The 27,359-nt window shown below is 42.7% G+C and overlaps 1 protein-coding gene across 1 annotated transcript; it reads right to left on the reverse strand.

The window, feature by feature from the left end:
• Positions 1 to 423: 423 nt before the first annotated feature.
• Positions 424 to 14,022, reverse strand: SHCBP1 (SHC binding and spindle associated 1). The gene is made up of 13 exons (XM_088536492.1): positions 13,956 to 14,022; positions 13,363 to 13,554; positions 12,632 to 12,747; positions 11,550 to 11,758; positions 10,380 to 10,472; positions 7,639 to 7,872; positions 7,366 to 7,534; positions 6,125 to 6,245; positions 3,602 to 3,733; positions 2,597 to 2,715; positions 1,785 to 1,871; positions 1,412 to 1,553; positions 424 to 743 (listed from the first exon to the last, which is right to left on the reverse strand). Exons 1-13 carry the CDS (start codon positions 14,020 to 14,022, stop codon positions 424 to 426), a joined length of 2,001 nt encoding a protein of 666 aa, XP_088392618.1.
• Positions 14,023 to 27,359: the final 13,337 nt, after the last annotated feature.

The raw sequence follows: 27,359 nt of genomic DNA on the forward strand, positions 1-27,359 counted from the left end.
AGAGGAATCAGCTGCAGGTTAGCTGTGCTTAAAGAAAAAAGGGAAATTTATAATTAGCTGCTGCATTTTTTTGTCCATTCTTCCATGGTAGACTTTTTTTTTTTTTTAAAGTTTTTTTTATATTTACAGGTTAAATAAATACACTCAAAAAAATCATTCAGCCAGCAAAGGACAAGCATGTAAACTGGCAGACTCCATGCAGGGTTTCCCTATTAGGGTTCTGCTTTTTTGTCCACCATGCTGTTCATATTTGCAGCAAGGAAGCAAGATTTCCACATGCAATATATAAACTGCTAAAAAATACTTATCACATTTTAATAACATAATGGAAGGCAGATGAAACAGACCAACCTCTTGCAAAGCAGCAGTGATATTAATAGCTGTGCAAATCTTACACTGCCAAGCCATTAAGAGTGAGGACAGTCAGAAAAGAAAGGTACCAAAGCTCCCTTTCCCATTCCATTTGAACTGGTTGTCCACAATAGAAACAAACATTTCCTGTGACATTAAGTTGTCATCAGCTTCTGTGATTCCCAGTTTACTCAGCCTTTTCTTGTGCATCTGGCTCTTCTTTGCAGAAGTGGCACCAAGTTCGTTTGCAATTTCATAATTGCTTTCAGCTTGCTCAGCAATCAGATCTTGCTCGTAACGCTCCAAATCAGCAGTGATACATCCAGGTAGCTCTTCGCGTCTGAGGGCCTCTACACAGGCACCCTCACTGCCAGTGTGAGCCTCTGCATTCCCTAAGTCAGAAAACAATGAGAATGTTAGCACTGATCATGCAAAACAGCCCTGGAATTTCACACAAACCCCCCACACCCACCAATCTTAACGCTTTCTTTTCAATCTTAACTATTTAGTGACAGACACACATTCCAAATACAGCTTATGATGTTTAAGGATAAGGGTTTTTTAATCATGTGATGACTTCAATGGGCCAATTGATTAAAGAAAACTGTTGTGCACTCAAGAGTCTTCCTGACTAAGACATAATATGGGGAATACAAACGTCATGTTACATGCTGCAGGGAACAATGCCCCAGCTCTGGGGCACAAAGAGAAAACCAAGGAGGGAATGACCAGGAAAAAGAAAATCCATTTCAGATGACCCTCGTATCTAATTTCTTGCTGATCCCTCTTGCTGTATGATCCAATGAGGCCACCAGCCACCCAGGCTCTGCCTACTCAGGGGCAAAGATATTTAAGGGATTTAAATCAGAAGTGCACATAGAGCATGGTCAGAAAACAGCATGGTGCACAGACATCTACAGTATTTGTCTGTGTCAAGATCATCATTTGGGAAATGCCAGTAATCTGAAAGTTATGATATCTGGCTAAATCAATCTAGACATTATTAGGAAATTTGAGACCTTCTTATGAATTACACAATCCAAACCCCAGGCAAACATACCTTCTCTTTTTACTGCTGAAAAATCGTTTACATCAGATGGGATCATTGGTTTAACCAGGACCACTCCATACCCTTCATTATTATGAATCATGTTATTGACCATGGTTATCTTGGGGATGTCATAATTCTCATCTAGGAAGTTCTAGAGCAGAGAGAGGAATCCAAGGTGTTACATGCAGTGAAAGGAATGCAAACTTCTACAGTTTTAGTCAGATTTAGATTCCCAGGCAAAAAACAAGCACCATCATCACGTGTGACAAATATGAGTTCTGCCCATAAGGACAGGACATCCACAAGGCCACCTAAACACAAGTTATTTCCATCCATCCTAGTAACTATGATCTTTTACAAGCACAGTCTGCCTGCAACTGACCTTTATAAGGATTCCCTCCTTGCAGTGGTGTATGCCGTTGTCTAACAGGGTGCACGTACTACCTGGATAAATTTCCACACCAGCACCCTGCAAGATAAAGTTGTTGGCAGTTCAGGCACACTTCCAGCAGAATTTGACAACTCCATTGGGGATCTTTATGCTCCTCTTCCAGTTGCACAGTGTAAAACCATGTTAACAAAGCCCTGAAGCTGGAATGGTAACTAGCTCGATGAGCGCACGGCCGAGGCTGAAGGCCCTTTGGACAACGCTATTGCCACCACTCGGTGCCACCGCTGGTGAAGAGCAGCTGCACAGCCTTGCAGCATTTGCTGGCTATTTTGTCATCCACCTAAACACCCAAAGCCCCATCTTTCTTCAAAATGTTCTATCAGAGTTTGAATTTGTGTTTATCAGCCTTCTGTAAGGATCAATGTGTAAGATGTTCAAAAAGGGCCGTTCATTTGCTGAACAGATATACAATTTAATGAAAAGCAATATTTGTAGGCAAGAAAAAGTAATTTTCAAGGTATTGCAGGACATCAAATAATCCAACAATGTAGCAACCATTATGTCACAGATGTCACTTGTGACTTTGTGATTCTCATACAGCATCACCCACAAGTCAGCATGAGATACTCCAGCAGGAGATACTCACATGAGCCTTGGAGAGTGATTCCAGGGATGTCAAAGTCAGAATGTAGCTGTCAAGCAAATTTGAAGGTTTTCTCCTCCCTTTACTGACTGTATTACTTCCCAGCAGCAGTCTTTGTTTTACTTCAGGAATGAAGACAGAATTAAGACCTTGTTCCTACCTTCGCACCGTACAGATCCGATTTCTTCATCACCAGCTCGGCTGCTGTCCGCACCGTTATGCCTGTGGTCTCACACTGCAGGACGCAGTTCTCCAGGGTGGTCTTCCCATGGTGAACATCTGCATACACAACCAATATTGTGAACTGAATCAGCTATGCAGAGGCAGACCTTCCCTACAGAGATGAACTTACAGCATTTTTACAGTATTTTTTAAAAATTCCTGTTTTAATTTTATCAACTTTAACTTGATTTATTTTACTGATTTGCTTAGAATACTTGGGACACAAACTATTTTTCTCATATAAACAGAAATGCTACTGCAAAGGAGCACTAGCTGAATTTCTCTTAAGGTTCTTCTTCCTGGGATGGGGGAGACTGTTTAAGTGACAACAAAAATTCTTTTCTTCATTTCCCTAAGAGACTTTTGAACTAAAATTAAATACCCATATAGCTGTTAGTAACTATTTTTAACAAGTATGGAACAAAGTGTCTCTTGGACATTAATTAGCACATTCGATAAGGACAGAAGGCTGTGGCCAATAAACTCGCTGCAAACAGCTTTATTTGGACCTCAGGTTGGACATGTTACCAGCAATCAATCATCTACACTGCCTGAGGAATGGGGAGCTGGCTGGTTCAGCTGAAGCTAAATATTGCCAAGGGAGTTCTTTTGTAAGGAGAAATTTCCTTTTGCAGGCAGTTTGGAATAGGCTCTGCAGCACAGTCAGGTAGCCTTAGCAGCAGAAAAAATAGGTCAAATAGTCTTACTCAAGCAAGAATATAGCTTGAGAGCCACAACAGCTTTAAAGTACACAGGGAAGTTATTTTTGATCTCCAGATTATACGCGTTAAAAATAAATTTTAAAAAGTCAAGCCTCGATATTTATACCTTTACAGTTCTCCTCCACTACATTTTGGTAAACTCTAATAGTGGATCCCAGCTTTAATTCTATCAGTAAATTATGAAAGCTTCACAAAAAGGTCAAAGCGCTTTTACTACTTACTTACAACCCCCTCCACAGCATCATGCTGGACTAGCTTCACATTGGAGATCTTTATATCGGCTCCTGTACAGTCAACAAAGTTGTCTCCTTTCCCTCGCTTTTCTATCACGACATCATCTGGCAAACCATAGCCTTAAAGCAGAGGACACAAGTTTAAGAAAAACAGGTAACAGTTAGGTGCTTAGTAGGTGCACACGAGTTCCCTAGGACAGGGCAGAAGCTCCAGCACTTCATGGTGTTAATAGGATTCACTCAGCTTCCATGTGTAAATGAAACTTGGGTCAAAACTAATGTGTCCCTCTTACATGGGCTTCCAGATTAATAACAAACTTGCACAAGCATATGCCAACACTGATTTAGGAAGCCATCCACAGCTGTCAGCATTCAACCACTTATAGTGAAATTTATGAGCATGTAGAGCTGCTATTGCTTGTCACAGACAAGAATCATGATAAGAAAGGCAATAATGCAATGTCTACTAAAGCAGCATGACTCCTATCATTTTCTGAAAATGCACATGAACTCAGCTAAGAAATGCCTGAGCAGGGTAACCAAGTACATAAATAAAACAAGTACATAAACACTCTTATGTGCAAGAAAAGTTAAAAAAATAAAAAGCTTTTGAAAAAGAGTTGGCAGAAAGTTTTTAAAGACAGCAGATTTAAAGTCATTACATGACTGATACTTCAGCATGTTACACTATCTAGAATTTTGTTTCCACCACTGCTGATTTATGGTCACCCCTAGGGAGTCTGCAAGGGGCAATTTATTGCTGGTAGGTAATAGGAGAGCACAGGGGGACAGCAAGTGGCAGATCCAGCTCAGCTGCAGACTGCTGCAGAACCAGAATTGTTATGTAAGGCAAAGGCTTCAGGAATAACGTCTTACAGGCTGCAGGAATAACATCTTACAGGCTGCCTGGAGATCTTGTAACCACACTGCTAGCTTGCTTAACATGCAACACCTGCAGCAGCAGCTGGAGCAGGAAGCAGGTGACAAGGACCCCTCAAGGGGTGCTCAGCACACAGCCTAGTCAGGACCTTCCTGAGCACTAAGCAACCCCGCAGCAGCTAAAGGCAGTGGCCGTGCTCTAAAACTCATCACTGCTACCAAACAGGTTGATGACAGGTTCCCAACTCACTGTAGAAGCGGAAGAGTTGTTCTGGGGTGTCTTTGCTAAACTGCTTCCATCAAGTGCTAAACCCTTACCATGATTTTCCTGCGCTTAAACCTTACTCAGTTCTTCTAAGTTATTTATCCCTGACTTACTAATCCTCATACTTTCAACCTTAATACTTTCTATTCACTGTGCAAGTCAGTATTAAAGCTCTACTAAGCAAAGTGACATGACACCTTTGATGAGTCACCCCTTCATGCTAAGAAAGCTACCTAAACAGCCACTGTTCGGATTAGTGCCACCAAAGTTTCCCTTGATGCTCCTACTTCAAACGTTTTCAGCTGCTACTACTGCTATAAAAATTTCTCTAAGAGAAGTCCATATAAAGAGATTAAATGCCTTGATTTAAGTTCATTATTCAAGTGGCTCCGGCTAAAGATACTTATTTATATTCTCTGCTCTTTAAAAATAGAGCAGCTCATCCTTTAATAGCTGTGCTGCTTCGCCACTGGTATTTCTGCTTCTGCAAAGCTAGAAAAGCAGTTGCCACAAACACCACTCAGCAGCACCTCACAGTAGCACCATTCTCATGGAGAAATAAAACAGGCTGAGATCCTGCAGCACTCCTGTTTGTATAAGTAAAACATACAAAAGAAGGCTGAGAAGTAATGCTCATAATACAGAGAGGACAAGAAAAATATAGCCCCGAACAGCAGGAAATTAAGCTCCCAGCCATCTTCCCATTAAGGAAAATTGACAAGATGAAGGTGAAAAAATATAGCTGAAGTGTCTGAACAGCTGTACTATGCCCACAGTGATATATGGCCTATTACACTGCAAGCTGTAATCTTCACTTGAAGCTGTTTGGTAAACTGCTAACAGGGAGCATGCCTAAAGCTGAGCAATTACCAGAATTCGAGAAATGTGACAAGATGGCCATGTATCCCAAACAAAGCACATGTATTTCTTTTAAATCCAAGCACACAGTAGTGTTTTGAGAGACAGAAGCAGTTACATATGTAGTTTCTACAAAATAAATGCAGATGTCAAATCATTAGCACCCTTCTGAGTCCATGCACTTCACATAACAGCACAAATCCACACTGGCAGCCCACACACACACACAACATGCAACAAGTGCCATAAACAAAATCCCAGTAGCATTTGGCCTTTTGCATTCTGTATTCACCAGCATTGTGGTGGCATCCAGTCTGAGAGTATTCCTTGGAAGGAGATTAAGGCAAGTAAAACAGAACCAGAAGAATATCCCCATAAAAAAAAAAAAAAAAAAGACAAAAGCAACAACAAAACCTGACACAAAACCCACCAAGCACTTTCTGCAAAGCCTCTCTCTTTTAGGACACACATTTTACACGGTTTTCAGACTTATGCTAGAAAGCCCCTACCTTCTAGTTCAATTGAATCAGCAATGCAGAACACACCATCTACAACGTAACGACCAGGGCAGATGATGACAGTGTCTCCTTCATAGCAGGCATTTACAGCTGCCAGTGGATCACTATGAAACTATAAAAGAAAAACAACAACAACTCCTGAAAACTGTTACAAGCATAGCTTATATTTATGTCTTAGAGATTCTTTTCAGTTCAGTGTTGCTGCTTTTGTTTAAAATAAATCCTTTTTAAAGGCACCAATAACCATTTCTTCTTTGAATTCAAGAATTACAGCACACTCTCTGGACATAATCAGCCTTAAAACATTTGTTTGATGTTTATGTCTGCTCCCCCATGAGAAAGATGGGGCAGAGAGCCAGACTGAAAAGCAGATGCACAGGAAAAGACCTCAGTGTGCCTGGGCTCCAGGTGAACATCTGATTTGTGATTCAGGGCAAGTCACCTGAGGCACCAGAGAAATGCATAACAAAGAAAAGCAAAAACACAAAAAAACCCTCAGCAATCAGGTTTGAGTTAGCCTAAAAACTGACCTAATCCTTTGCTCCAAAATAGAACTTAAATGCTGCAGTGGCAGATACGAGGTCTGCACGGTCCTTTTCTTATAAAAGGTTTCAGTACTTAAAGAGGTACTGCCATCCCTCACAAATATCATTAGGGCATTCTGTTTTGAAAGACAACAAATGGTACAGAAAACTGCATGTTCATTGCTCCCAAGCAATTTTCAGGTTACACAGAGTAAGAGAATGTTTCAATTGTCAACTCAATTTGATTTATAGTCTCCCCCAAAAAAATCAATCTGGATCCTCCCTTCTGGCATAGTTGGGCCCATCTGTAATTCGTAAGCTTGACAAGAACACAGCAAGCAATTTCATTTGGCCCCAAGGAATCCACAGCAATCCAACCCTAGATCATCGTTACTAGAATCAGCAAGAGATGTAGACAGATGATTTTAAGTAAAAAATATTATAAAGAATATATATATAAATATTATCTCCACATTTCATTACAGAATGTTTATATTCTGGAGATATATTTTATTATTGCCTATGTACAGGAAGGAAACAGGTTGTATTGAGTATTTGGAAGACAAATGTATCAAAATGTATACCTTCCAGTCTAATTAACAAAAATCAATATGGCATGAATGTAACATCTGGTAACAGGATAAAGTTACTCTTCCACATTGTTTCAAGGAGAAAAGTATTGGGTGACAGACAACAACTGTTACCAACCTGTATTTCTAGTTCTTCACCATAAGATTCAGGACAAAGTTTATCCCTTATCAAGGACTGCAACAGACTTGCCATCATGGTTGAGGACACAACATGAGTGATCTTGGTACCTGCTGGTCTCAGTCCTTTAGCCTGAAGACCACTGTATTTTTGGTAACCAAACACATACCTAGAACAAGAGCAACAAAACCATCAGTTCTTCCTTCAGGAAAGAACATTTTTGCACGTATTTTCCCATATGGTCTCTCCTCATTACACAAACCCAGTAAGTACCTCAAAAGAGGATTCTCAATTAATTTTAGCTTTTGTTTTAAGTGCTCTATCTTCTCATATAGTTTTAGGCCTTCCACCATGGAAACGTTTTCTACTTCTGAGTCTGAATCATTGCTTGACATGCTGCTCCTCAAGTCTAAAAACTTCCCGTAGAGCTCCTCACACTGAGACAGCAAGTTTTGGTAATCAGCCACAAGCCCGGAGGGAACACGATGCTCAAGGATGTCGTAGTGCCTGCAATTCAGAGCAAGGAGTCAGTACTTCTCAAATTCTCAAGCTGAAAGGATTGAGTAGAAACCCACAGAGAACCTAAGGAGCTTTGGATCAAAACTTCAGTCAAAATTGTCTGCAGTCTCTAGCAACATAGTTCAACCTTCTTGAAAACAGCAGAACCAAAAAAATCTGAACACAGATACACACAAACCTTATCTCTAAGAAGTTACCCACCCACACTGAAAGATGACAAAATGATGAAAAACTTATTCTAAAAAACACAAATATAACTACAAAAAGTGAGATTTAGCAGTTAACCAGATAAAAAATAATCTATTCTTAAGCATGTATTAGAGAAAAAAAAAGAGGCAGTTATGTGCTAATTAAAAAAAAATAAAGTGAAGTCTCCACTAAAAACAATCTGACCTACTTGGTCAAAAGAAAGAAATTATTCAAGATAATGAATAAGACAGATAGTATCAGGACTGGATGAAGAGGTGACCACTACATAATATGTTTTCCAAGAGGGATGTACAAAGGAAATTGCAGGGCAGAAGATTCCAGCCTGAAGTTGCATTGCCAAAGTCAGAAAGATAAAGTCATCTGCTAGACAGTGCCAAGAACTCCAAGGCCAATCGTGCAGCACCAATGAAGGTCACTACGAAAAAGCTGGACAATAATTAACAGTACAAATAAAACAAGACTGAAATAACTCCCACCACCAAATTTTATAGGAAAGCAATTGAATGTAGCATGAATAGCTCTGCTCAGGACACTAAATGAAATATGGGCTAAGACATTCTCTCCACTTTCAGAGGTTCTTCACAGGATACATTTACAGGATGCTATGAAGAGCAATATAGTCTGCAGTGAGAGCAGTAAACATTTATGCAATTGTGATAAACAAGGTATACAGGGTCAGAAAAGCCTCACAAAATTTTGGCAATGAGGTTGTTAGAAGCAATAGTAAGTGAATTCAGGATGACTAAGAGCAAAATAATTCATAGAAATATAGAAGTATAAAATACTCAAAAGGATAGTGGATGTTGTATGCAATTCGGCCCTGAAATATATAGTCCTTTTAGGGCTTGTCGCTCTGAAAGTGCATTAAACTTTTTTCCCCAAGCTTCGGTGAAATGTTTCATACAGTTTTATGTGCCTCAACAGACTAGTACAGGCTGATGTGCAGCATAAGGATGTTATCTGTTTCAATCAAAACAGTGCTCACCAGAGACCTGAAAAGCTTAAAGCATCATGTGTTTCCATACATTGGAGATGAATGTTATCTATGAGTTGTCATGTCAGTGCATAGATCACAACACAGGATAGCACCAACAACATCACAGTTTAGAGCACAGGCTTTACATCAAACCAGGGAGAATGAGAAAGGAAAACATTTATTTTTTGCTTGAAGACTTTTAAGTATTTTGGATTCTCACTAAGAAAAACTTCTACTCCAATGTAAGGCCACATGCTACCTTAAAAAATAACAAACTCACCATGTCTTGACACATGATTACAGAATAACTATTTGCTAGGGACCCTGAAGTATAAACACCTCCCTAACGCATGATTTCCATATGTATCTTCCCCCCAATTTGCATGATCTCAGGAAAAATCCCAGGCATATCAGAGGGCTAAGATGTCACGTATGCCCTGTTTGAAAGGGAGGCCCATAGTCATCTTTACTGTACATGTAATGATACTACTTCCATTCATAAAGCACCTTGAGATTTAACACTATATTTTAAGTGACAGGTCGGAGTTAAATATTCACTAATGCAATTCTGCAGCATCATAGCAGCATCAGACCTGTATATGAATGACATAAGCTTTTGGATACTCACAATAAGTTACAATACACAAGGAGCACGGATCAAACAATAGCTCTAAAGAAAAACATAATAGAACAGCTACGGCATCAAATCTTTGGAACAATTTCCAGCGGGAATTGCTGTTCAATTATTTGCTCAAGGCATGTTTCATGGTGCACTGTAGTTTAGCGCCCTCGAAATATAACCAGATTGCTTCCCTGGGCACCGCATCAGTCCGTATGGATGGATGGCATTACAAACGCACCTTTGGAAAAGCTAATGCCAACTAATCCCACTGTGAAAAGAAACACATACCTTCCTCCCTCTTTTTTTTTTTTTGGTCAAGTTTTTGCTTACATTCTGCTCCATTCCTGTTCTTATTCTACGCCCAAAGGCACCAGAGCATCCCAGGGCAGCCCTAGTTAGGATTGCTTGTGCTTGCAGGGCGCTCGCCTGCAAGCTGAGGTTATAGCTGGATCCGGAGCGCCACCTGATGGAACGTTAAGGATCAAAAGGGAAACCGGGTGATTCAGAAATGAAGCGGCGGCCTCAGCTGCCCTCTCTCTGCACACAAATTTGGAGCATCAGACAGCGACTGCTGCTAGAACAGACTTGATTTGATTTACTAATAAACGGCTTTCTTTGAAATTGCGCAGTTACTATTTTCACATCACCTTTACCTGGGGTTTTACCTAGCGAAAAGGTTGCACTTACAGTCTCAGTCGAGGCTCAACACATCGTACAAAGTAATCAAAATCATCCTCCTCTTCCTCATCCCAAGTCCTCCAAATGCACTTGTAAAAGAACCTTTTGAAACAAAGTAAGCATTTAAACACACACCAGGGAAGCCACATTTACCTGAGCAGAAACAGAACTTGAAACAGGAATATAACCACAAGAACTGAGCTCAAAATATCACTCCCCATTCAATTCTGCTGAGACTGCTGAGCACACAAAAAGCCCTCTCTCATGAACTATTTTACTAGATATAGTTTTGTCTTTCTGAATTTTGTAATTTATTACAGTCTGAGTGCCCCTGACTTTCACTAAAACACACTGAACAACTAAAAGTGGGCTTTGGAAAGAACACTTGCACCCTAGAGATACCAGAGATACAGACACTCTTTGGGTTTGGTCGTTCACCCTTCAGCTAAACTGCCCCTAGAGTCTGGAGCAAGTTCATCATATTCATCGTTCAAGCTTCCATCTCCGCTACAGAGCAATGCTGAACACAGCACGAAGCCTCCTCACAGGATGGGATTCTTCTCCCCCTCTCTTGCTGCACCAGCCACTTTGGAAACGCTGCCCATGTTGCAGGTGGTGGCTCTTCCTCCTACTTCAGTTTATCAGTCTGGTCCTCCTGCCCATTTGTGAGCAGTTTTCAAACAGTGCATAGCACAGAAGCAAGGGGAGAGGGGGGAGAGACAGAGATGATGGAGAAAAAAAGCAGGGTAAGATGTGAAGACAGCTGAAGAATGAGCATATTTAGGGGAGGAAGCAAAGCACAGGAAAAGAACGCAATGAGACAAAAGGGTGAAAAAATCCAATATGGTTATAGAAAAGAACACTAGAGCCAGCAAGGTGATACAGCCCAAGCTGGGGCATGGAACAAGGGAGGGAGAGAAATGACTACTTATTGTTTCCCTTTTGACACTGAAAGCAGCATGGCCATAAGCTCCAGGAAGGTCCGTCTGGTGCCTAACTGATTACCTGGGGGTGAACAGTCCTTGGAGCCCTCATGGTAGCAGGCAGCAGATGTGCTTTGGAAAGCTGGACCTGCCTGGCTGCCAGCATGACCACCAAAGCCCACTGAGAAGGGCACCAAACACATACTCCCAGAACGTAGAAAAGTGTGACAAAAAGTAAGCCTTGAGCTTTTCCTACCTGACATGCTCTATGGCCAGCGCCGTCTGGTCAAACTCTCCCGACTCATCGTACACAACCCAGAGCTCCTGCAGGGGTATCTGATGCTCCTTGAGCTCCAGGAGCTCCCGCACGCTCTCCGCCGTGAAGCTGCTAACCCGCGACTCGCACAGCAGCGGCTCGCCGCAGCGCACGAGCGCCTTCAGAGCCGAGCACTCCACGTCAAGCACCTGTTGGAACAGGCACCTCTGCACAGACCCGTGGGCACAGCTGAGGAGGCTAAAACAGCGCGTTCAGGCCCCGGGCGTTATTGGAAACACAGCTGCCCCCCCCAAACCAACACACTTCGCACAGTGCAGCAAACTATTGAACCAAAGTGATAACCCCCAGATTAAGCTACTCACACCCATGCGTGCAGGACGCTTCCACATTGCAAACATTGCTCAAGTCCATCGTAATACCCAAAAGCCACTCCTCTATTCTATATTTGTTGTTGCTACTTGTTTTTAAATGGGCAAAAAGCAGTATCACCAGACTCAATCAAATAAATTCTTACGGTTACCATAGACTCATCTGAGGCTCGTTTTCCAGCGTACTCGCAAGCAACCCAACACCATTCATTTTAGGGTTTGTGAACCAAAGAAAAATATAATTTTTCTGCTCACTATCAACATTATAATTCAGTACCAAAAGCATTTTTTAAACAGCAGACAGGTGAATTCCAAGACTAAGAAATGAAACAAAGCCAAAATTAGACAATCTACTCTGCTTGAAGTTGCACCATATGCCACAGCCCTGAAGAGCTGTTTCTGAGCAGCAGTGCCTCACTGGAATAGCAGCCTCTTGTGCATGCTGGTATCAGATCATGAGCTCCAACCTTATGCTTGGAGGTGAAGGAAAAGCACTGACGTATAAGACACTGGGTTTCAAAGCAAGGCTGCCTTTAAAGAGAGCTCTATTGCACTAGACATTGCTGGCAAGAAGATAGGAACTAGATACTATTTTCTATCAGCTTATAAACTTTAAAGATAACTAAGCTGCCTGTTAACAGAGAAGTAAATAATGCTTGGAGACAAGGGGCTGCAAATGTGCATTCTGCTTACCTCAACCAGCACCTCGAAAACATTAGTGCGCCAGATTGCCTGCCACCCTGCCGGCTCCAGGACCTTCTCCAGGTACTCAGCTGTGAATTCTTTCACCTCAGAAGCTTTGCAGTCAGCTGAAAAGAAATTGAAGATAGCACATCTAATGCAATAAAATAAAGTCTTCCGTACTGTTGAAAAAAAAAGTTCAACCAAGCTATATCATCCCTCTATCATGTCCAAAACTGGACTGCGTCCTGCTCTGCTCATGGCTGCCAGCCCTGTTGCTGTCTCTCAGCATGGGGAGAACTGGGGGATGTCACTAGCTTTACACCTCTGTGAAGGAGCAAGAGATCCAGCCTCAACCTCCCACATACTGAGGATTTCTCGGTGCCTGTGCTGTTAAGCAGACAAGGTGTGTCTCAACCTGCACAGTGTTCCTACATACGGGAAAAAATGCTAGTGAGACGACCTAAAACAAGGCACAGAATCCAGCATTTGCAACTCGGCCTGTCAGTCACTCAGATTTACTTATACTAAAGCCATTGGCTCCCTGTCCTTCAGTTAGAACAGCTCAATTTATGGCAGGGTAATCTGACAAATGATGGTCAGGACACTAGATTCTTTCAAGTCCTAATTATTATCTGGATCTTGCTGAAACATACAGAATTGCATCTGTTTAAAGTGGATCATGCTAAAAGTCACTACAAGAAACATGTGTATGCATTCTTTCTTACCAAGAAATTACTTACCCAAAATGTAGTCCTGATAAGCTTTAAATCTCTCATAAAACAAAAGATTATCAGTTTGAAAAATATCTGGAAAAAGCACATTCCCATCTGGCACAGTCCTTCCTAAAGTGGTTCCTGGCTTGTCGCGACTCCCATAGTCACTGCAGGGACTCCCATAGTCACTGCAGGCATCGTCATCTTCCTCGGGCACACCTGGGGGAAGGCAGCCCCAAGGGGGTTAGTTCAACCCGATCATCACTCACTTCTCTCTTCCCAAAGAATTTCCACTCAGCACAAAATCCGCGCACCCGCTGCGGAAGGAACTGCTGCTATTTGGCTGCTCGCTCTCTCCTCCAGGGGATTCACCCCGCTCCAAAAGGGGCTCTCTACGGTTGTTGCCAAAGCACCGAACAGCCGCTCCGGGACTCCCCCGCGCCCCCCGGAGCCGCCTCGGCGAGCCGCCGGCCCCTCTCGGGGAAGGGCGCCCCTACCTGGGCCGCGCTGCCCCGGGCGCTCTTGCTCGCACGGCCCCGGCTCAGGGACGCACGGCCCCGGCTCAGGGACGCACGGCCCCGGCCCCGGCCCCGGCCCCGGCCCCGGCCCCGGCTCCGGGCCGCGCTGCCCCGCGCGCTCCTGCTCGCACGGCCCCGGCTCCGGGCCGCGCTGCCCCGCGCCGTCCATGCCGCAGGCCCGCCGCGCCCGCCGCGCCGATTTCAAACTTTCCCGGGAGTCGGTCCCGCGCTACGTCAGCGATGAGCGCAGCTCTGATTGGCCAGCGGCCGCGGCGGGCGCTCCGGGGCCCAATGGGCGGCGCGGGGCGGGGCGGGGCGGGGCCGCGGCGCCCGTTGCAAGGCGAGGCCCGAGGCCCCGAACGTCCCGCGGCCTCCGCCCATCTCCCGCTGTGGCCGCGGGCGGCGAAGGGCGGTAGCTCCCGAGCGCGCCGTGTGTGTCCGCCTGACCTGAAATAAAGTTGAGGCAGAAGCCTCTAAAGAGAGAAAGTGTCTTGGAGCAAAATGCACAGCGAGGCCCAGGGCAGTGCCAGACTTTGGCCATTTGTGCCTAGAATCACAAAGTAACGTCGCAGCAAGTGCCGCTACGCGAGCGGGCATGAGCTGACCTGGGTAGCTGAGGGGACCAGGGCAGTTACAGAATGTGGGGGCAGGCAGGAATGAAGGAGAGAAGCAGCTTTTCCCGAGAAGCTCCTGCAGCAGTGCGGAGCGGCAGGCAGGGTGGCGAACACAGGCCTTGCTCCTGTACGCACCGATGCAATGCCACCAGGCAGCACTGTCCCTGCAGGCAGAGCCCCAGTGCCACCCCGCAGCATCGTCCCTGCAGCCTCCTGCGAGGACGGGCACCCCACATCCCACCCTGCAACCCGATAACTGCAACGTGCGTTACCACCGCAGGCTGCTGGTGTTCTTGGCAGCTTTCTCAAGTGCAACAGGGCCGTAGCCGGCGTTTCGAGGCAGGAAGCAGTTTTCACAAAACAGAGGCTATTCCGAAGTGGTTTTTGACAGCCCAATTGCTTCACAAAGCAGTGGCCACAGGGGGGCTGTATGAGGCCTCTAACAGCACCAGCAGCCAGTGCCGCCGCAGTTTCCCCCTGCCTTTCAGAATATCAATTGCTCTTGCGATGGCAGCTCAGCGCCTGCGGAGCTAACGCGTTCCGGGTAAACCTCGAGCCCTGCTGCTGCCACTGCTGCCACCACCGCCCCCGGGGCGGCCGCAGCCCCAAGGCTTTCCTGCAGCATCACCTGCGTCCCCCCGCGACACTGGGCACGCGCGCCGAGCCAATTAACACCAAGGGACAGGAACAACATTAAAACATGGAAATCGCCCCAAAATTGCTTCTCAGAAAGGCCAGGCTTCAAGCAGAGTGTGTAAATGAAGTGTCTGTAAGCTGGCAGGGCTTAGGCAATTAATAAACTGGGAGTTTGTCCCTGCATAGCACATCCTTTAGGGAACACCGGATTATATTTGAAACACTATTCCCCATATTTAAGCAGTGAAGTGACAGTTATCACATCGTTTCTTTGCTAGAAATCCACGGCATTGCGATTGTGGCAGCAGTTATTATTACATTCACACGGGCAACTGCTGCAACAGAAGCTAGCAAAATTGCATGCAGGCTGTACACAGCACCACGAGGCCAAAAGGAGGAGAAAGCAGTATGAAATATTCTATATACAATGGAGGAACAGAAGAATTTTCACAGTATAGATGAGAAGGAAGAAAATATTAAAAAATAAAAAAAAAATGTATTGGAAAAGGGATATTCCAAGATCATCATCCAGCACTTAGCCCTAGTTTACCTTGGTGGGATATCCCTTATTCTGTATTTTTTTCCAGCTGGAAAGGCAGAATTAGCCCTTCAGCAGTTTTCAGAATGCCCTCAGCACTGCTTTCTTTAGGAGGGTGCTCCAGGGCCTAACTGCTCCAACAGACACCTTATTCCTTAAAATTCCAGCAACAACTTTGCATATTTGGATTTTGCTGTTTATAGACCCCTCCTTTCCTGCAATTCACCAAAACTGCTTCCAAGGTTTTACTCCTTTGCTTGCTAAGTGCTAAGTTAAAATCTTAATGGCTAAATCCTTAATTTTCAGCAGTGCTGCTCTCAGCGGCCTCCTCGCCGCAGTGTGCGGGTAAAGCACGTCCAGGCTCTGTGCGTGCGCGGGCGGGCAGTGCAGTTCTGTTTGCGCCCACCCTCCCACGCTGCCGTGAGCCGCAGAACAGGCCCCATCATTTCTAGCAAAGTGTTTCCGGAGGAACTGCCTCAGATCCAGCTGGTCAAATTCGGGTCGATTTTGCATTCAGTGCTTTCACCATCTCCCATGTACTGAGCTGTATGTGCCTCTAACATGTTTTTATTTCAGAAAGCTTTCAATCTAGGTATTGACTTTCTGGAGCAAGGCCCAAAAAGAGCCAGTCCGTTTGCAGTTGTTTCCAAGTGCCCTTGAGAGCCACAGGGGGATAGGCCAGGGCCATACAAGGCAAAAAGCCCAGGGCATTGCAAGGAATAAGGTGTTCCTCAGTAGCAGGAGCAATACAAGCCAAAGCAAAGCCTCCTTTGCCTCCATTGAGACAAGCAATAGGCAGGCAGATTTTCCAACAGATGTTAAAATTTGAACTGAATGTTGATGGGAATAAGTAGAGATTTGGAGCAAAAATGGAAACTGTAAACAGGCTTTAGCTTTATGACTAACACTAGGGGGGTTGCTTACTAGGCATTTAGCATTGTATAACACAATGAATGCTGTACTTTGTCCTATTACTTATTATTCCTGTCAAAATTTTCATGGACATTCAGATGAATAGGCATCATTGGCCCCTTAACTTTCTGCCCCCCTGGAGCTGCCAGCCACATTTCCAAAGGAATAGCAAAGAGGCAGTGATTTAAAACAAGGATGAAATCATCATTACTGCAGATGCAGAATGCAAGAAATCATTAGCTGTAATTATGTCAGGAAGAAGACATGCTTGAAAAGAAGGAAAATTGCCTGCACTAGTGATTTTGTATGATCTTAGCACCTCTTCATTCACTATAAACAAAACAAACCTAAATTTACTAATGAAGCAAAAGAATGCAGCTGTTGGTGATTTTTCTCTTTTTTTGATCAAGGCTTCTTTTTGTTTCAGTCAAAACTCTGAACATGGCTGTTTAGAAATGATTCTCCTATAATTTTGTCATCACTCAAGTGCTGCAGGTTCTTTTTTCCAAAGGACAGCTGTGTGGTTACCTTGACGACTAATGCCTAGTAATGATAGTTCTCCGGTCTGAAACATAAGCTACTAAAGCGTGTCAGAAAGAGATCAATTAGGATGAAGTGATTTCTGATAAACACTTGTCTTGGGGCTGGTGATTCCGTCTCAGCAGACGGCGCTTGGAAAGGTCGGGAGCATCCCAAGTGCGCTCCGTCACCGCCAGCAGCACAGCACCAAGGCAGCAAGCTCATTTTGGACACTATAAACCAGAATATGGGCTTAAAATATAAATGAAATAAAAGCCTCACACGGGGCTGCCACTCTGGGCTTCTCTGGCTGTGAGTTTGATACTTTCCTGTTGTTGACTTGGGCTTCTGTGTTCTGCAACCTGTTGTAATCGTGACAATTTTATGACATATGTATGTGCATGTCTATATATATTAGTAAAGAAACATACAACCATAGACATATTCAGGTGATAGAATCAAGTCTTTTTCTTTTGAAACTTTAAAGGTTATTTTCAGATTTAAAAAATATTTCAGGGAAAAATACTTCAGCCAAAAATACTAGTCTTCTGCTCGATCCAGGAGATAGTGGATTATATTCTATGGTCTGTGATTTAGAAAACCAAAGAATGCCTATAATATCTGGTAATCTAAACAAAATTTGGATTAATCTTACTTTCTACATGTCTGGAGACTTTTGGAACTGCTGGGTACACTCATTTCTAGATCTCTCCACATGCTAGTAACATATGTCCAAGGTGAAAGACCTTCTTTGTTTAGTCAGTATAGTTTGCTTGGGGGTTGTTTTTTTTTAAAAAAATAAGCTTATGGATTTTTTGTATCATATTATCAGACTGTATTTTGGTTGTAATGTTGTAAATGAAACATGACACTGAAAAGATGTATTTTAATCTGTATATAGTATCTCTAAGCTATACGCAATAAATAAAATAGGGGTTGTCTAAAATGATTTTTTTTTAAACAAACATATTTATCCAAAAATTACCCCTCCCATGGCCTTGTAAAGAGCTGGAAATCTTTCCCTTCAAAAACAGAGCCTTGAGTCCTTACTTTTTTTTTAAAGCTAAATTAAAATGCATTTGTAGTCTCTGTACTTCTTCATTTACACTCCCAGACCCTGTTTTATAGACTAGTGTCTATTATAAAACAGATTTCCACTGAAGTGGAAAACACATTTTGTCCAGTCTTAAAAACAACAAGGAAAAAAGCCCACGTTCTTGGTGCTGTTTCTGTGCCTTTTTAAGATACACCTTTTTGGCTTGCAGCAAGGCAGAACAGTGTGCGCTCAGAATTGCGTCTGTTGCTATGTCTGTACAGCCAGGCTTCTTTACAAAGTAACTGAAGATGGTCTAAAATAAGACTACTGCTAGGAAACTCTGCTTGCCTCCTGAAATTAAGGAAAAACACATGAAAACAGCTATTATGGAGGCAGATGTGTGTAAGTAAACATCCCCAGATCTTCACCTTGGAGAACATGGGAGAGAGCAGCAGTGACCAGGAGAGAAGGTTCTCCCCCAGTTCTCTATCACTGAGAACACGAAAAGTTTCCTTTAACTATACCTAACCTGGCCCAAAATGGAACACCCAGTATTTACATACATTTCCTTTCTTTACGTCTCATCCATCCTGATCTTTAGCTATTTCTTTGAGCCTATCAAACATCATGCTGTGCAAGATTCTGCATGATACCCAGACACAGCCAGGCTTTCCGAACGTATAGCCGGACAAAACAAAATGTCCCAAATACTCCACTGTTAAGATTTAAATAAGATACATCACTCACCACTTGCCTGCTAGCCCAGTGAAAACAACTTGTCACAAACAGTGACACACACGTGTTCGTTCTTTTTTGCTTGCCTCTTTTTTTCCCCCCCACCGGATCCTTTGTTATTCACTATTCCATGCACTTTAATAAAAGACAGCACACTACGCAACACTTCTCTTTTAGGTAGGACTCTGATCCCACTGACTTATCTGGGATAGAAGTAAATCCTTCAAAATATGAATGTTTAGTTGGAGCCAAAGCAGATGGGAAACGCACCAGCTGCTGAAGCGGCAGCTGGAAAAGACAGCTGGTTCATCTAAGGCAGGCAGCAGCACCGCTTATTTTTAAGGATTCTTGTTAGCAGCCTGGAACTGAAATGGAGGCTGCTCAGGATTTGATGATGAACATGCTGTTCTGCTGAGAAGACAACGCTGGTTGTTCACAGAGTGTCTCTCCTGAGACGCTCAGTTCAGGAGCTAGTTTGTGTAAGATTTGTGTAAGTTTGTGCAAGATTTGAATATGAAAACGAGCAGCAAGTTGTTATCAACACAGCAAATACGAGGAGCAAATAAAAGCAAAGCCTATGTCCACAGGAAACTGATCTACCTTTACTTTGCTTAGTTTCGTGTCACAGTGACTAAGTGGAAAAATGGGCTGAGATAGGCCGCTCTGGCTGGTATTATTACCAATGACCTCCCGCGGCACTCTGCATCTCCAGCCATCATTCAGAGCTTGTGTCTCACTTTATTCTTATTATCTCTTAAATATGTAACAATCAGCACCAAACAAACGCTCCACTCAACTCTGGATTGCAGCTGCCTCGGGCTCCACTCAACTCTGCATTGCAGCTGCCTCAGGCTGCATAGCCGGGTGGCAGCGATGATGATTATTTAGGCTATGAAACAGAGCAATGTCACAACCCTTCTTACGAGTCACACATAATGAATGTGCAGACAACAAAAGGTCCTAGAATTCCTCATCTGAAAGTGTAAAACTTTTGCAAAAGGCTTAGAAAAATAGGATTTTTTTTTTTGTAAGCAGGTTAAGGTCACTTGGCACATGGAATCAAGTATAAATCAAATCAAGAGTAAAAACAAGAATGTTAAAATTAATGGAATTCCCAACTTAGACCTGTCTCTGAAGACTGGTTCAATCATTACAAAATTCAGTGAAGATCTAAGGACAAGATACTCCCCACCAACAATAATTACCAGGTCATGGTACTATCAAGAAAAGGACATTTTTATTATCACATGAGTGTGCAACAGAAGTGCTATTACCCATTAAAGTCCCCTATTATTCTGCTGTTGATTACCCTTTGTTAATGAAGTCTTCATGATTTGACAACTCTTTTTCTAATTGCCATCCTCTTGCTAGCCCCCAGCCCACAAACGTATTATGAGCAAATTGTACTGATTTTTTTCCAGCTTTCACCTTGGATATAATTTTCATCTCTCTAAATGACAATCTCCTATGCAGCCAGTCTCCTACGCCACCAGGGCACAGCTTCTCAAGCTGCTTTGTGGAGTGATAAATCACACTCTGAAATCCTATGACAATAGAAGGGTATCCTTATTATTAAGGATTTAGTTGATGTAGATCCTGAAGTTCGCAATTCTCCTTTTTGGAGACACGTCAGCTCTCACGTTTGGCATTAAGATGCCTTGAATAGTAAATAACCCTGCAACTAACCAGGAGTTGGCATCTGTAAGGACAAATGGCTCATGGTTAGTTCTGTTGCAAGTACTAGCCACCTTACTTCAGCTTGGGACAAGTTTGAGATAGATATTCACAGTTTTAAAAGCTGTAACAGTCTGAGAAAGTGTGTTTTCAACTCTAAAGAACAATAAAAGGCTTTTTAGAAAACTTAAGTTTAGTAGAATAGAAAGGCCACCTACCATTCAGTTTTATTACTTGTTCATGAAACATGAAATTAGGAGCAGGCAGGGAAGAAGTGTCAAGAGACAAGAATCAGCTTCAGCTGCTAGAGCAGGAGCTGGAGCTCAGAAGCTGAAACGGGGGACATGGACTCCTAGGAGCCTTTGATGTGAGTCTCAGTGAGGGAATGTTTTAGCCACAGACAGAAGCAGTGCCACAAAAACACTTACTGCCCATGTTTAATGCTAACTTAGAGCTCCCATCAGCACACCCCATGCCCTCCAAACAGGCTTGTGCTGCAGAGATACTGGCCTTCTGCTCCAGCTTGTTCCCGGTGTTGCCATGTAAATCAGGTGTGTAAGCAACAGCCTCTGCCTTCCTGCAGCTGATTGAAGGGGGTTAAAACCTCCACCAAGGAAACATCAGTGTTTGCCTGGCAGGTTTGTTCTGCTGGCCTTGTGCTGCCCATTAGCAGATAACACCTAAAGGTCATTTCTCTATGTGCTTATGCAACTTTTTAAGGGGCAAGACAGTGTGTTCTGCAGCGTGCTGCTGGCTGCGAGCCGTGGGCAGGCTCAGCATCCCTGCTCACTGTTCTCCCTGCACTCTTTCCCACAGCCATTACCCACTCTGATAAGCAAAGCTGCTTCTCCTTTCGATAAGAATGAGATTGCTTTCCATGCTGAAAGCTATAAAATGAGTACCTGATAACATTAATGCATCCACGAAAAATAGCGTGGGTGGACGTCGATAGCTCAGTGCACCGCACGCTGATTCTCCCCTCTGAACGTGCACAAGGAGCAATGGGTGCTGTGGAGTGTAGGGACTGCTGCTCTTTGGCAGCACACCACTTGGTTTGATAATGGCAAGAACACTAACAGCCACTATAAGAGCAGAAAAGGTCTGAATCTGCCCTGCATATCATACAAATAAATTCCTAGAAATTCAATTTCACTACAATACTAGATTTACTTCTCTAATAAATATAAAATTGAGTGAGTTTACACTAGAAAAAAAATGGCATTTATTTTAATGAGAGTGCATTAGTACCTACAAATCATTTATTTGCAAGGTGAAGCCTCTGAACAAACAGCTCCTTGCATGTTCATGGCAATCACTGCACTGCTTTGTAAGCACAGCTGAAGCCTGGCATGTGGCTCCCCTCCGTTCTCATGAAAATGCACTCACACTCAAATGCAAGATTTCTCTAGGTTGTTTATCAGCTCTTTCCTGCCTGAAGACAATTTCTCAAGGTGGCATTCACACACACAAGAACTTCGTTTCTGTTTCTAAATGAAGAGTACCTTTGGTTTAATTTTAAGAGAATTACCTCTGGTTTCTGGAAACAGCCTATAAAAAAATTCCTTCTTTACTTCAGAGTAGGTTTAGATCACTTGGTTTTCAGCAAAGTGAAGCAAAATAATGGCGTGACAGCCAAGCCCGTCTTTGGCTAGCTACACAATCTCTTTAAACCATCCTAAGTCCATCCCCTGAAAGAGAAAGGCTCCTACGTTCCCTCCATGCCAAACTCCTTCAGTCATCCCCACCACACTGCCACACTGTGTTCTGTGCTTTCCTTTTGCCCACTAGTGTCTCCAATCGGGCCATAAGAAATATTTGTACTCACATTAGGGTTGAAAGAACAGCGGATTATTTCAAAATTTGTTTAACAGAATAAGAGTGGAGAAGAATTTAGTTCACAACAGATTCAAAACTATTTTTTTCTGCAGAAAAGCTAATACATGTTTGCCGGGTTTTTGGTTGCCTTTTTTTTTAAAAAAAAAAAAAAAAAAAAGGATGATTAAAGGCTATCATTTCCTTCTAATGTTCCATAACTGGTTATTTAGCTCTCATTGGCACTAACAGGAACAGCCTGCTTAATTACTGCATGCAGAGATGAATAGATCTGAAAATGTGGTGGGTGGAAGCCGCCTTGCCTATTGAGCTTAACTATAAACAGAGAAATGATATGAAATCTATTTTTCTGTTGAAATTGTCTTATGAATCCCTCTACTACTGCCAATTTTAAAGCTTTATCTTCCTTAATATATTTTCAAAAGAGGACTTTTAAGTACCTCGTGCCATGCAAGAACATTAAGATGCACAAGAGCCCAGTGATTTTGCATGACCCCAAATTTACAAGGTTATGGCAAAGCCAAGAATAGAGCACAGGTTTCTGCCTCCTACATCTCTGCTGTAATATTCCCACTGCAATTAAAGTGATCCATCCTTCTGTGTGCTTTGATGCAAAACGTACAATTAGGGGCCAATTCATGACATTTGTTTACCTCACTTGGATCACTTCATATATATTTCAGGGGATCCATCTCTTTCAAAAGTTGTTGACTTATAGCAATAAAGACTGCCCACAGACACGTCACTGGGGAGAACATAGCAGGGGAGGAATAACTGCATACTGTGGAGTTTTTGCTTCTCTCATCTTGCAAGATATCTACCTTTATACTTGCATCTGTCAGTAGACACGAACAGATTTCCTTGTCCCGAGTTACAAACATGAGGAATGTCCTGCTCGGGAAGGAGAGAAGTAGGACAGCTATCGAGCTGCACTTCAAAAGCACACCAAGAAAACTTAAAGTTACTGTGCCTGTTATTGGAGGCTGGATAAATAACCTGTTCAGACTTCAAAGATCTGTTAAGATTAAATAACTAACCAAATGAGAGCCTTCATGAACAGGAAGCCCCTTTGTATGTCACTTTGTAAAACTTCATGCTTTCTGTTCACTGTCTTTTTGAATAAATACCAAATGACTTCTGGGGCTTCTATCCAATGTCTTCCAGTTCACTTCTGGGGGATGCCACTTCTGGGGGATGCCATCTACTTATGCTAAAAAAAAAGGTATTTTGCAAGTGCATCCTAATGTCAGAAACACTGACTAATTTTTGATTTTCTGTATAATTTTGGCTTAAAAAAAAAGGCATTTATTGCTTCTTAGCAAATTAGCAAGATTAGGTTTCGGCACACTACCAGTGCAAAGGAGAGCAGCAAAAGGTCAGAGAGAAAAGGAACTTTTCTAAGGATTAAAGAGGAAAGACCTACGGAAGAGAAATGAGTCAGTCAGGATTTTTGTCATGTCCTGAGCACCAAGACATTGCTAAGAGATTTTTTATTTATTTATTTTTGGAATTCGGTCTATCTGAATGAACCAAAAAATATCCAGTCCTCTATATTGTACTTCCACTGAGGAGACAAATTTGTGATGATATCCTTTGATGCCAGCAGTGTGAAACATTCCTGCATCAAGGAGACCATATGGGGAAGATACAAATGCCAAAAACGTGGCATCACCGAGCTAGTAGCACAGGGCATTAGGAATAATAGGTGAAGCTGCTGGATGTATCCATGAGAAGCAAAAGAAAAATTAAAATGCTTGTAGTGACTATAAAACTGAGAACCATCACAGCTATATACACAAAGTTTTTTTTTTTTTAATATAATTTTAGTATAACTTTGAGGCATTGCCTATAGGATAACTATTTCTGGTATCTCAGTTGTAGTCTAACCTTCTAAGACCATTCATCAAAACACATTCCAAGTCTCTGACCCACCTTCATCAAGATATTCCAGATAAATAACACGATTCCTATTTCTTGACACACAGTAATTCTAGCAACAAAGTCAAACACAGAGGTGGCCTCAGGATGATGGTATCTGTATGGATTCACCTGGAGGTCACAAACAAATCCCAACATCACCCACAGCCAGAACAGAGGCAGAGCTGCCCCAGCCCAGCCCAATTGCCCCACTACCACTGAGATCCCTCCTTCCTGTTTGCTTGCAGCAGCAAAGGGACTTCATTAGGTAGCAAACCATGCTCAGAGCCCATGGAGAGCAGCTTATTGCTCTGTGAGGAGGTGACAAGCTGCAGGTGCTAAGCAGGAGCTGAGTAGATTTCAGCTGCGCACCTTCTTTGTGCTGTTAAGGAAGTGGCACCTCAGCTCCTGCTCTGCCTTCAGCAGTGCCTTGCAACAGGCCTGGGGTACCCTTTTGGTAACGACACCCCAACCCTTGCTATCCTGCAAGCCTCATTAGGCATAGGATTCAATTCTACCAAATGTTTCCTGACTGAAAAAAAAGGAAAATACATCCACATTAAATGGTGCCACTGCATAGCCTGCAGTGGGTGACCTTTCCATTGGCACCCATCAAACAGGGGCTATTTCTTGACATGTGCAGGAACAAGAAGAATTACTTTAAAATATGAGCTGCATCCTTTGCATGGAGACAAGCAGAGAACGAAGCAAAGGGAGTCAGCATGCAAGTAAAACCTGACTGGCAAAGCATGTAAGGTTAAGAGGAAATGATCATCCCAGGATTCAGCCTTCCCACGGATTGAACTAGGATCAACTCTGACAGCAGCATTCCATTTACTTGATAGAACCAGGTATATATTCCCTCAGTCTTAAAAATTATTCCTCTTTCCCTGACTAAGGAAACATTGTCAACTCAACACTCCTAACTACAGAACAGTTCACAACCACCACATATAAAATACTACATGAGAGCAAACAAATACTTTTTCAGAAATTTGCAAAATTACTACAGAATAGTTTCCTTTATGAAAGGTCTTAACTGCAGCAATGCTCTTCTATACTTCACGGAAAGGTGCACAAATGCTTTTCAGTACACTAGGAAGCAAAGCTTTGGTGCCATTGGGTCCCATACGGGATAATGCTACTGACAGAGCATACTGACCTTCCATGCGGAATACTGGAAATAAATCTAAATACCTTTAAAAGGCCAAATGGAGAAAGCAACATTACACACAGTATGTTTTTTTGGTAAGGCACAATTTACTTCTGAGTTGAGAGTCAGAAGGATCCAAGTGAGTGTCCATACTGCCTTACCTAATCATACTTCAAAGAAGAAATTAACTGAGGAAGTTCTCCTGCATCTTTGGAATCAATAGGATGTGCAGCCAGCTAGAACCTACCCGCCTCGCAGTGCGGTTGCTCATGTCTATCTGGAAGTGAATTTGGTCTGTTCTGGGAAAAGTGTCATCTGCCTGTGGTGTGGGAAAAAACATGCTGTTTTTCTGTCGTTTCTGTAGATACACTCACCCACATACACTGCAGTCATGAGGAAACAGTGTGATTCAGATAGCTCTCTATCTGAAAGAACACTGAGGGCAGTCATGTGAAAGTGAAAACAATCATGATTAAAGAAATCATGGGGAAAAACGAAAAGTTAATTACATATCAGCACCAATATAAATGCTATTTTTTTCATGATTTTCTTGTGCTATTGTCTTATTTATCAGTTCTAAAAAACTATGTATTTTGTCCAAGGATTAGATAAGAAACAAGATCAGGAACAAAGTATGTTTTCATAACTGTACAATTTAGGCTACACAAGACATTTTATAAAAAATCCTCTCCATCACCCAGCTCTTAATTCACCCATTTGAGACCCATCAACCAGAGCGCTCTCCCTCAGGACAAACCGCCCAGATGTGGAGCTGGGCACTACAGCTCTGCTTTTCACATGCATATTTTAACATCTTTCCCCCTGCATGTATTAGCCTAAATCACCACAAAATATATTTCCAAGTGAAGTGAAGTTCTTTTTACAGGAATTCACGTTTTTAAAAGAAAATCAACAGAGCTCAATAAACAGGAGAACGACTGGACATAGAAAAAAAGACTTGTTTTCAGAGGAAATGAAAATGCTTGAAGTCTGCACTAGAAAAACCTGATGTTCTCAGAAAGCTGGGCACCTACTGCATGTTTGGATGTGGCAACTGCAACAGCCTCTGGACAGCCTTGCAGCATCTTCAATAGCAAGTGCCCATGATGCAGCACTAGGGACTGGCATTTTTTAGAGGAATTTGGTTAGACTTGCAGGCATCAGCCCTTATCAAAGCAGCAGCACAAAAGAACCATCAGACCACAATAAAGTTGGCTATTATGGGTTTTACCGAGACTCTCAAAATCTAGTGAGGTAATACACTACAAAAGGTACTTCAAATACAGTACACAAGGGCACATGGGGCAAACTCACCACACGGCTGGAAAATTACTTGAGAAGAGTTGAAGAATATCACAACAACTCTTGAAAGCACAAATTAATTAATTCTCCCATGTGTTTCTTGGTGATACTTATTTTATTTGCATCTTTTGGCTGCTTTTATATATATATATATTATATATATATATTTTGTATTGCATAGCATAAGCAGATAGTAATTATCAACAAGTGTGATTGTGCTCTGGAGTGAGCGCAAAACTGCCAATTGTGTCAAAAGGAAGTGGAAATGAGTCTCCAAATTAGGCAATAATGGCAACACATCCTGCTGTTTTCCATACTTGCTTTAGGACATAATAAAATGAGAGTATGTAAAAAATACTTTGCTACTACACAATGGACACATAGCTGCCACTCCTGTCACTGGACTAACATTAATGCAGGGGGCATATCCTAAGTGATGCAAACTGCAAAATCTCTGGGGAGATTCTGATCTATGGAGATGACCTGGCCTAAAATTTGTACTTCCAACATTGAGAGAAGTTTGTGGCTTCTCCCTGGGAAAAAGGCCAGCACATAATTGCTCTGAGTGCAGGCTAAGCTTCACACAACAGACAAGCTATTAAAGAATGGTTCTTGTTTGCCTTACCTGATGTCCACA

Source organism: Tinamus guttatus, unplaced genomic scaffold, assembly GCF_059628265.1.
Source record: "Tinamus guttatus ecotype Peru unplaced genomic scaffold, ASM5962826v1 Tinamus_guttatus_pri_ptg000674l, whole genome shotgun sequence".
NCBI classification, from domain to species: domain Eukaryota; kingdom Metazoa; phylum Chordata; class Aves; order Tinamiformes; family Tinamidae; genus Tinamus; species Tinamus guttatus.

Coding starts and splice junctions, on each gene's coding strand:
- SHCBP1 (XM_088536492.1), bottom strand. CDS start 14,022: ATGGACGGCGCGGGGCAGCGCGGCCCGGAGCCGGGGCCGTGCGAGCAG. Junction 7,873..10,379: donor GTTGAGCCTCGACTGAGACT/GTAAGTGCAACC, acceptor TCTGAATTGCAG/GCACTACGACATCCTTGAGC. Junction 744..1,411: donor TTCAGCAGTAAAAAGAGAAG/GTATGTTTGCCT, acceptor TTTCTGACTTAG/GGAATGCAGAGGCTCACACT.